At 24.9% G+C, this 10,871-nt stretch overlaps 2 protein-coding genes and 2 non-coding genes across 5 annotated transcripts; 2 read left to right on the top strand and 2 right to left on the bottom strand.

The window, feature by feature from the left end:
• The first annotated feature begins 2,613 nt into the window (after positions 1-2,613).
• On the top strand, positions 2,614-4,130 carry LOC126908482 (uncharacterized). Of its 2 annotated transcripts, none has more exons than XM_050690618.1 (3): positions 2,614-2,822; positions 3,593-3,805; positions 3,869-4,130. In XM_050690618.1, the coding sequence occupies exons 2-3, from the start codon at positions 3,631-3,633 to the stop codon at positions 4,042-4,044; spliced, it is 351 nt and encodes a 116-aa protein (XP_050546575.1). In that variant the 5' UTR covers positions 2,614-2,822; positions 3,593-3,630; the 3' UTR covers positions 4,045-4,130. The 2 variants fall into 2 exon arrangements, with proteins under 2 accessions (XP_050546575.1, XP_050546573.1); XM_050690616.1 differs by lacking the exon at positions 2,614-2,822 and adding an exon at positions 2,874-3,038.
• Positions 4,131-4,577: 447 nt separating this feature from the next.
• On the bottom strand, positions 4,578-10,587 carry LOC126908468 (uncharacterized). Its single transcript, XM_050690593.1, has 5 exons — positions 10,378-10,587; positions 9,321-9,407; positions 6,258-6,485; positions 5,571-6,196; positions 4,578-5,495 (listed from the first exon to the last, which is right to left on the bottom strand). Exons 2-5 carry the CDS (start codon positions 9,363-9,365, stop codon positions 5,138-5,140), a joined length of 1,257 nt encoding a protein of 418 aa, XP_050546550.1. The 5' UTR covers positions 9,366-9,407; positions 10,378-10,587; the 3' UTR covers positions 4,578-5,137.
• Positions 7,291-7,409, top strand: LOC126908733 (5S ribosomal RNA). The gene has a single exon (XR_007704828.1). It is a non-coding gene; the product is annotated as a 5S ribosomal RNA (ribosomal RNA).
• On the bottom strand, positions 7,912-8,030 carry LOC126908722 (5S ribosomal RNA). The gene has a single exon (XR_007704821.1). It is a non-coding gene; the product is annotated as a 5S ribosomal RNA (ribosomal RNA).
• Positions 10,588-10,871: the final 284 nt, after the last annotated feature.

The raw sequence follows: 10,871 nt of genomic DNA, 5'->3' as shown, positions 1-10,871 counted from the left end.
ATAATGTAGTGTTTCTGTAGCCACGTGACCCTGACGTTGCGACATATACGATCGATGTGCCCTATTACTAATAATACAATTAAAATATAATATAACTTTCGATGCATAATCAAACTATCGATAATGTCGGAGTTTTTGCTGTCTCATTTTTTTAATTTAATGTCGGAATAAAATCCGTCGTAATTTTGGTAACCTATGGTATCAGATGATCGGAGTACCAGATGTTCGTAACAATTACTACTTTGTCAAATGTCGAAGTATGTAAATGTTGGAGCATTATCAGTTCGTGGCAAAGGTGTTTTCCTCTGAAATTCAGTGATACTGTATCGTAATATTGAAAAAAAATTGTTCCTAATATGCGATATATAGATATCGTATGAAAAAATAAATTATACTCAAAAATTAAATTTTATACTTTAATGTTTTCACCATTTTTTTAAATTTTTAAGAATACCATTAAGTAACATTATTGTAAAAATCAGACTCTGAAATACCAACCAAATAAGATATGACATTAATATAAAAATTATATACATTATAGCTGTATATTATAATGATAATCAAATATTTTCAAATTACTTTTTATTATGAAGAAATAAGTTTTTTTTTTTATTACAAGACTTTATATAAGATATATTGATTATATTAAATATATGAAATTTTTCTTTATTGAATAATAGTATTATAGTTTCAGTATTTTGGTTTTAAATAAAAATCTCATTATATAATAGAACAAGGAAAAAAACGCTTTTCTGGAAAAATTACTTAGCGTGCTCGGATTATCAAAATTTTTTTTTTCAACGAAAGTACTCGGTCACTAGACTCTAGGAAAATTATTGACGAAGGTCGGAAATTTTTGCCGCTCGCCCGCGAGCGTTTTAAAATTTGTATTTTTATTAGGACACTATTTTGCATTTGCACATAGCATTATATTTTATCGAGGAATATTATATGTTATACATTAATTTCAAGACGGTTATAATTATATAAGTTTGTACTTTCATTATCAGAACAGTAAATTATTATCATCTATTCATCTATGATTCATCTATGACAACTATGCTGTTCAACGTTAAATCGCAGTTATCAATATTTTTATCAAAATTAAATTTTTTATATAGTCCCACGTATAATAACCTGCTGAATTTTTTTTAATTATTCTATAATATAAACACAATTATTATAATTAGAAGATTAATCATTTTTGTGTATACCAGGGGTGTATTTAAGGAAGATATGGTCTGAAGTCGCATAAGGCTCGTAGGGCTCCGGGTCTGGGGTGGAGCCCCATCTAGGCGGAACCTAGTTAATAAAAAATATAACAAGTAGTGCTTATATTTTTTGCTTTATCATAATTGAAAAATTTTTTTTCTTTTCAAAAATAAAATAAAAATTTTTACAGAATAAAACATCATCATCTTCATCAATATCATCTGATAGGGAATTTTTTTTTTTTTTTGACTATAATTTCATTTTATTTTTCAGGTTGAGTTTCAACCAGTTGTTGCTGTATATCTTCTAATTCTGAAATTTCTTTCTCTAATTTTCCTTATATATTACATTGTTTTGTTAAAAATAGGAATTACAACAATGGCATAATAAAAAACCTAATCTATGAATAGTAATTTGTATTAATAAATATCATTTTTCGTCTAATGTCAATTTTATATTTCATAATATATTTTAATACAAAAAATATTAACGAGATTATCACCAACTGTTTTTTGTGAAATATCAAATAATATATATATTATAAGAAAATAACTGAAATTCAAACAGTTCTTTTTTATTAAAATTTTTTTTTTTCGATTAGTACCATATTTCAAAAATAATCGATATCGTAGGAAAAATGAAAAAAGGAGGTGATATCTATATTGTTAACGAACCTTAATGCAAACTATATAAAAAACTTACATCAACATAAGGTTCAGTTTTTTTTGTTGAAACCGTATTAACTTTTATAGAAGCTTTGCAATATGTATTTTTTGAGTAACTTCTTTTGTTTTGATCTCTATTTACTTTATTATAACCACTAATATGACATATAAAATGTTTTCTAATAAAAAATAATTATTAGTTATTGTTCACATTGTATATTTAATTGGTTTAAATATAATACTAACTTTCACTGTATATATAATGTTCAGTAAGTAAGGAAACTGGTTCTCATTGTTTATAACAATTTGCCTGTTTCCTTGCCTACTGAACACTCTGTATATTCAAATAATACAGATGATCGGACATTCTATTTTATGCAAATGTTAATAGAAAACTCTTCTATCCATTGAGCCATATCAGAAATATTATTTGTATTTGATCTGATTAAAATTATAAAATCATTTAATTTTAAAATTATAATTTTAAATGATGATGGTAAATCATTTAAATAGAGTTCGAGAAACATTTTCAAAATGTAATTACAAACAACTTTTCCCTTCCATAAAACTAAAACAATATGTTTATTGAAGTATTTATCTATTAATGTACACAAAATATTTTAAAACAAGCGCCAAATATAATATTGTTATCACATAGCTTGTATAGCCAATGAGAAGGTCGTATTCGTTTAATGTCGTGCGCAGAGAAGGTAATATACAGCGCAAAAAATGTTTTGTTGCACTAAAAAAAAGTACTTGAGCGCTTTGTTAATGAGTCGAAAGTAATTCAAAAGTTGTACGCAGAAGTGCTATTTTAAAGACGTGTAACCTCAAATTTCCCTAAAAAAGCGATTTTTCGGACAACATCTGAAACGATTCGAATTCAATATGCTGAACACTGATAAAACGAGGTTTTCCGACCTTATCTATAAGAATGGACCGGAAGTAACATATTCTTATCATATCAAATTTAAAAAAGCTATTTTTGATAATGTTGATAAATCTAAAATTTTTCTTAGAAATTTTTTTCAAATGGAATATGAATTAATTATTTTAATTAAATAGTTATCTAATATAAATATATTAAAAACAAATATAAAGTTTCCCTTACTTTAGGTAAAAATTATTATTTTGTTGATTAACCTATAAAAATGTTTGGATGTAAGTATTAAATTATAGTGAATTAAATAATTTTGTCTTATAAATTATTTTATTACTTATACTTATGTTTTTAATAATCCTACTACATAGAAATTGAGTATAGAACATATTGAAAAATATTTAATTCATTTTACTGAAAATTCTTTACTGATTACTTATTATAAAATATTATATAATACATAATAGATGGGTTTGCTCCAAAACCAGAAAAGTGTACTTTAATTTTGAATTTACTTTTTCATAGAATATTATGATAAAACTACTTTATAATGAGGTACTACAAATGTATACTTTCAATGATTTGCCATTGACTTATTATAAAAAAGGATGTCCTTTTATTGATATATTTAAATTTGAAACAAGCTTGTTAATTGTTTCTCTACAAAAGTGAACTTATCTTGTTGTTTTTCTAGTTCTTTAAATTTAACAGAAAAATTATTGTTGATTGTGTTAAAATAATTAGTTTCCAAAGATATTGAATGATTAAATATAATGAAAACAATCATATTTTACTAATTTATTTATACTTTTTTTTTTATTTTTATTTTTTTCAGTACGAATTCATTTTTTAAGAAGATTCTTTAGACGTATTATGAAACCAATGACTGTTGAAGAAGCAGAGACAAGAAAGGCATTTTTAGCTAAAGGATACTTTCTTTTTAGTGCTTTAGCTTTGAGTACTGTTATTTATCATATACGACATGGTAAATTAGAATGGTTAGAAGCTGAAGGATTGGTTCCAGAAGAAGAAACCAAACTTTCACCTGGTAATATTATAATGAACTGAAACTGAAGATAATTATAACTATTTGATAAAATTTATTTTTTAGGATTTCAATATGCGCGTATGTTAGGAGTAGAAAAAGCTACAGTAATTCGAATAAAAGGTTTTGAAGTACTCAATAAAAAAGAATATAAAAAAGATACATTTGATATAAATAAACACATTGAAGAAGAAGAGGTTAATTCAGAGATTCTTGGGCCAGAAAAGTCATTTGTTAAATAAAATATTAATGATTATTTATTATATTAGTAAGATGTTGTAAATTATTGTTTTGTATAAAAAATAAATTGTTAATAGCATAAAAAGTATTTGTAATGTCTTCTTTGTTAGAAATTTTTGGATATAATAATAATCTTAAATTTAACTAGATCATTTTTGTATAAAAAAATTTAAATATTATTTCTTTTTCCCTGAAAAATGATTATTTTTTAATCCCCTAATTTTTTAATTTAACTATATTTACTGTAACATAATAATATATCTGATTTTTATTATTATTATTAAATTTTATCATGTATATAGTCCTGACTATTATTAATGAATTGTACATTTTTTAAACTTAATTGTTAATACTTATCATTAATAGTTAAACCATATTAACACACAGTATTGAAAGTTATTAAAAAAAACATCCAAAATAAAAACTATGAACTTACACATAGTTAAGCCATAACTATACACATTTCAAATAAAATTCAATTGAAGTTATAATTAAGAATTATTTAATTATTTGATAATTAATTGAAAAACATACAAAATCTGAAATTTTCACTTTATTCACGTTTATGTAATTTACTTGATTAAAAATTTATTAATGACAACATATTTTAAAATAAATAATTATATAAAAAGTCTTTTATGCAAATAATGAAACTAAATAAAAAGTTAACAATAAATAACATAATAGTCTAAGTATATTTTATAAAAAAAAATTTGGTATGTGCGTTTTAAACATTATACATTGAAAAATAATAATTAATTCAAAAACTTAATTATGAAAGAAAAATAAAAATGTATTTATAATTTGAATTAAGAATTTATAGACTGTATAAATTATTAAAATATCAGAGGTAAAATTTATTAATATTCCATACTTATAAATAACACCAAATTATTTTTGTAATGATTATTAAGTGCAAAGTTAGAAATTATTTAAATTACATACAGTCGAAAAGTTTCTATAAATAGTGTTTAGGGAGATATCATTTTTACAGGTTAGATTATTTTAAAATATACACAAACAAATTTATACAACATTAATACTTTTATATTTATAAATAATGGTGCATAAATATTTGAATAAAAATTGAAAAAACTAAACTTGACTTCTTCTGAAATTTTTCAATCCATTCGCAGAGAGAGCAGGTTCTTCCCATCGGGAAGCTGTGTGTAGAACATAACCAGGGTCATTCGGAGATTTAGGTTCTTCCATGTTAGATCCAAAATAAAATCGACTTTTAACAGATTTCTGGAGCGAATCATTAACTCGCTCTACAGGAGACTTTAAAGGTAAATCAATAGGTCTCGTGGGTTTCTTTCTTTCTGATACAGCATACGGTACAATATCATTTTTCACTTCGTGTTCTATTTCTTCTTTAGGACTCTCCTGTTGATGAACTGTACTTGTAATACTGGGAGATTGAAGTTTATTGCCGTTTTTTAGTTGTATAAATCTAAAATGAATAAGATTTATGAAAATGATATAATACATAATTTAGAATGTTATTTTTAATTTTTATTGTAACTACCTTTGACGGTATTCATGCGATTCATCAGGTACATTAATTTCAAGTTTTTTCATTTTAGGTAAATCCATATCTGTATCATACCAATCAGAGTGTCGACTGAACCCACGATTTTCTAAATACTTTCGACCGTATTGACTTCTTACATCTTCTACTGTCATTGTTTGAACTGCCTCACTTTTTGTTGTAACTTGGTCAATTGCTGTTTGTAATAATCCATTTTGTTTTTTTTCCATTATATCTTTTTTTTTTAAAATACCATTTGTATGACTATTTTTATCGCCATTAGTGTGGACATTTGAATAACCATTAGTATGGCCATTACTATAATTAATTTTTTGATCTTTTGGCAAACTATTTGCAGACCGTATCGCATCAACCATGTCAGGAGCATTTAAAGTTCGAGCAATATCACCAAATCGGGTATTTTTTGGAAGTCTCGTTTTTTTTTCGTTTATTTTATTAGATAAACATATATCTAATATGAAAAACATACCCGTTGTAATGGATAAACAACTGAGTATTAAAGCACTAGCTACGAGATTTCCTGGAATACTGTCAATGGTAGTTACTACTAAACACCCAACAGCAATAAACAAAATTGAACCAATAGCCAATAAAAATGTTTCCTAAACGTAAAATTATAATAATTATTTTTAAATAATTAGTAATATATCTATCAATACATACTGTTTTTTTACTGTTTTTCAGTTCACCCATTAAATAGGCTATAAATAAAGCTATGCATATTATTACATAACCACCAAACGTAACATCTGCAAATAATGATCCGGCTCCATTTCTAGTTATACTATTTAACAACGGCCATTCTTGAGAATTTTTCTCCAGTAAAAAAAACAATCTCCTGGCCTCTGTATCAGCCCATCGTTTATATAAAAGACAACTTAAACATAAAATCTAAAAAAAAAGTTTTTATTATTAACAAAGGTGCAAAAAAAAGTAAAAAGTAAGACATAAGTTAGGTTAAATTAGCTTCTAGATGCGTATGTTTTAAAAGAGTTGTACCAACAAGCCACTCGTCTATCTTGTAATAGTAAAAAATGAGTAACATAAGTATAACAAAAAAATTTCCTGAAATACAAACTTAACCGGTTATATTAATAAAGTTTAATGTTAAGTTTATTCAAAAATTAAACTTGAACCATAATGAACCAGTTATATTAAAAACATATTTGTAAACATAGTAGTATATTCTGACATTTATTATAAGGGTCCAAGTAGCTTTTAGAATATAGAGTTGTAGAAGTTCATAGGAAGTTAATCTTAGTATTAAATCATTTGTTTAAATAATCTTCTTTTTAAAATAATATTTATTTTAATGAACCAAAAAATGTGAGATAATGTTTCAAACTCTATATTGTCTCGTTGGAAATTAAGTTTATAGTAAATTTTTATAGATGTGTTTTACCCATTTTATCAAAATACAGAAGTGTTACAGAGAACATAGAAACAATAGCCACTCCAAAATTGGTAATTTATTAACTGAAATAAATCACACTATCAGAAATAATAAAATGATAAAAATTTTCTGGGACTTTTTTTATACAACTTAAATTTTAAGGTTTATATTTGATTGCATACCTTATAGTAAACAATTAAGACCCTTAGCAAATTGATTAATCAAAAACACACGTAAAATATAATAATTATTATAACATTTCTAATACATATTTTAAAAATGCTATAAAACTTTATATTCATCGCCAACGACCATACCACGTTGAATACACCAGTTCTCGTCCGATCACTGAAGTTAAGCAACGTCGGGCGTAGTTAGTACTTGGATGGGTGACCGCTTGGGAACACTACGTGCCGTTGGCTTTTTTTCCTTCCTTTTTCTGTTTGATGTTGCATAAATATGTATAGTCATATCTTATATTTTCACCTGTCATTTATTTGTATTTATATAAATTATTGTACGTTTCCTTTTTCTCCTTTTTTTTTTATTGANTAAACTATATTTTTTTATTGATATCTTAAAAGATTTAAAAAATACCATAGCCTGACAAAATTTAATGGTCATAAAATCTATTAAAAAAATAAAAATCTATAAATATTCCATTCAATTTTTTACAATATTTTTAACATATTTTAATTTTATTACAATTTATAAATTTTAATAAAGTTACAATAATTGTAAAAATTGTATTAATTTGTAAAAATAATAAATAATTAATATTTATTATTTTTAATGTAACATAAAACAAAAATTCATAAAGGAAACGTACAATAATTAATATAAATACAAATAAATGACAGGTGAAAATATAAGATATGATTATACATATTTATGTAACATCAAACAGAAAAAGGAAGGAAAAAAAGCCAACGGCACGTAGTGTTCCCAAGCGGTCACCCATCCAAGTACTAACTACGCCCGACGTTGCTTAACTTCAGTGATCGGACGAGAACTGGTGTATTCAACGTGGTATGGTCGTTGGCGATGAATATAAAGTTTTATAGCATTTTTAAAATATGTATTAGAAATGTTATAATAATTATTATATTTTATGTGTGTTTTTGATTAATCAATTTGCTAAGGGTCTTAATTGTTTGTCAACGTGGTATGGTCGTTGGCGATGAGTATTAAGTTTTATAGCATTTTTGAAACATATATAAGAAATGTAATAAAATTACATTATTTAATTTATATTAATTTTTTTATGTATAAAATAAGTTTAATTTTGTTAACCTATATAGTTAACTTTTTAATATTATTAAAGAAACAGTATAATACTATTTTATAATAGAATTATTGACTATTAAATGGTCAATAGTATTATTGAATATACATTTTACATTTAATTATACATTCTATTATTATAGTAATATTCATTATAAATATATCATTATATTTTCAATTTCCCCTGAGAATTAATAAAATAAAAAATAAGAGTTAGAGAATGCTTTTGTCAATATTAATATAACGTAAACATAAAAAAAATGATAAATTTTTATATATAAAAATACTTAGTTGAAATTATAGGTATTAAAAATCAGAGAAAGTACTAAAATCAAGTCAGGATTACTTAAACAACCCCTATAAACCCAAGTAAGTTGCGGCACTGACAACAAGTGATCAATTTTTCATAGATATACTTATGTCGTTTCAATTCACTCTCGGCACATGAGAAATTTAAAGTTTTTAAGATGAAAACTCTGAAACTTTGAAGTATTCATCTTGATGTTTACATGACCTATTGATAATTTGCCCCACAGGTACTGTTTGTTGAGTATTATTACACAAAAAATACTGGAAATTGATTTCAATTAACCCTAAATATCCCATGGCCTTTAAAATCGAAAATATTTCGCAAAAACTATTACCTTGCTTGCTAAGCACCTATTTATGTCTCACGTCATTTTCATTTTAATTACTATTTACATGTATGTACATTATACATAATTCATTTAACCTATGTTAAAAAGTGTTTTTCTTTCGCATCACTTGTTTTGTCAAGTGCTTAGGTCCTGTGTACTGCCATCGACCATCAAGATTTTCTCGTCATATAATATTAGCCTTAAAAATTGATATAACCTTGGCATTTTCCCACGGCCCGTGTATACGTTATATTTTATAAGTTTGAAGGGCATTCGAAATCATTTTTTTGTGTAATTGAACAATTATAATACGTAGAATAAACATTTCTACGTAACAATACTTGGTTGTTCTTTTGTCTCTGGTTATACGATAAAATTTATTAAATAAGTATAAATATTCTAATTACTTACTATTTGAAAAAACTTAAACGTTGCCCATAAATTACAGCCAGACATATTTTGACTGTTCAGTCACTACTAATTACATTTCACTGTTATCTGTAATTTGACAAAATTAAAAACTTTAAACGATGCGTATTACGCTACTGGTCAATATATTTTTACTACATCCGTTATTTAGTGATACTTTGTAGTCAATGAAACATAAAAAAAAATAATAAATATTAAGTACTAGTAATTTGTTACAATTCACAGCAGCTTTACCCATTAAAATAACTTTAAATCTTTTAGATAAAACAACCGCTATTTAATCTTCAAAAAAGGCACGTCTTATAAATAAGACAACGTATTTCTTTCAATCATTTTATTAAAAATACTGACGATAATAAATAATTAAAAAATCTTTTATTTAAAAATAATTTGTGATGTAATGAACCCCAAAATAATAATAATAAATATAACATTTAGATTGCAAACTGCTGCAGAATACAGCTCTGTATGTATACCTTAATTTTCAAAATCAAATAACTTATTCGATTTTGAAAATTAAGATAGTTAAGTAGACGTATTTGAAATAAGTCTACTTTGAAATTTAATATATCAACGATTTATTTGGTATACATTTGATTAATTGAAGTAGAACAATCCAATGAATCGTAGATACAATAAATCTTTGAGATATGACCAAGGGCTAAAGTCTGGAAAATTGTTTAAAAATATATTTTTACACAATTACAAAAAATAACGTTAAAACAATAAATATGAATAATTAACTAAATATAATTTTACTATAAAGTCAATTTAAAATATAATAAAATATATTGCTTCTTAATGTTCATGTTTACTTCCTGTCAATGTAACTTTAAGTGTTTCAGAGGGAAATTTTAACTACATACCCTTACCTACTTTAGTAACGCCTATGCTACACTTATTATTTCAAATAACTATGAACCATTAATTAGTATATAGTGTTCATTCGATTAAGAACAGACGTCACTGTTAATAGACGTTACACACGTTTTTTAGTGTTAGTATCTTATAATTGAAAATTAAAATTATCAAAACTTACTTTTTAGAAAGAAAGCAAAACAAGAGCTGCTTCTGCAAATATTTTGCTATCGTTTAAAATTTTACAGTAAAAAATAACTTTTACTTTAATATGCTCGTTCAAAAAAAAAAGAAATAGGTTAAGAACACGACACTAAAGTAGTTTAAGAGTATACGATTCTCAACGACACTAACAATTCGCCGGTATGATTGATACTTGTACGCACTCGTTCGCAAGTTTTTCGTAAGTTAGCTTAGCCTTGTCCCCTTCTTCATTGCTGTTTCATTAACTATGCTCACACTTGTTTATACGAAATTCGTGAATGGGTAATTTTTTTTCTATTTCTATTTCTAATCTAATAGTTATCTATATTGTTATTCGTTAACCATACCGAATTAAACCACTATCAAGTAAAATATGCAAATATTGAACAACTAACACTATTATTGTTAACTTTAGTTTACTTGTCGACATAATTAATTTTAGATTTTACTCTTCAAATCACTCTCACTTTA

The sequence above is a fragment of the Daktulosphaira vitifoliae genome, unplaced genomic scaffold, assembly GCF_025091365.1.
Source record: "Daktulosphaira vitifoliae isolate Bord-2020 unplaced genomic scaffold, ASM2509136v1 Scaffold_5, whole genome shotgun sequence".
NCBI classification, from domain to species: Eukaryota; Metazoa; Arthropoda; class Insecta; order Hemiptera; family Phylloxeridae; genus Daktulosphaira; species Daktulosphaira vitifoliae.
This window is presented reverse-complemented; position numbering and strand designations above follow the sequence as displayed.

Coding starts and splice junctions, on each gene's coding strand:
- LOC126908468 (XM_050690593.1), bottom strand. CDS start 9,365: ATGTCTGGCTGTAATTTATGGGCAACGTTTAAGTTTTTTCAAATA. Junction 6,486..9,320: donor CGTTTAAGTTTTTTCAAATA/GTAAGTAATTAG, acceptor CTTTTTTTTTAG/ATTTTATGTTTAAGTTGTCT. Junction 6,197..6,257: donor TGAAAAACAGTAAAAAAACA/GTATGTATTGAT, acceptor TTTTACGTTTAG/GAAACATTTTTATTGGCTAT.
- LOC126908482 (XM_050690616.1), top strand. Junction 3,806..3,868: donor AGAAACCAAACTTTCACCTG/GTAATATTATAA, acceptor TTTATTTTTTAG/GATTTCAATATGCGCGTATG.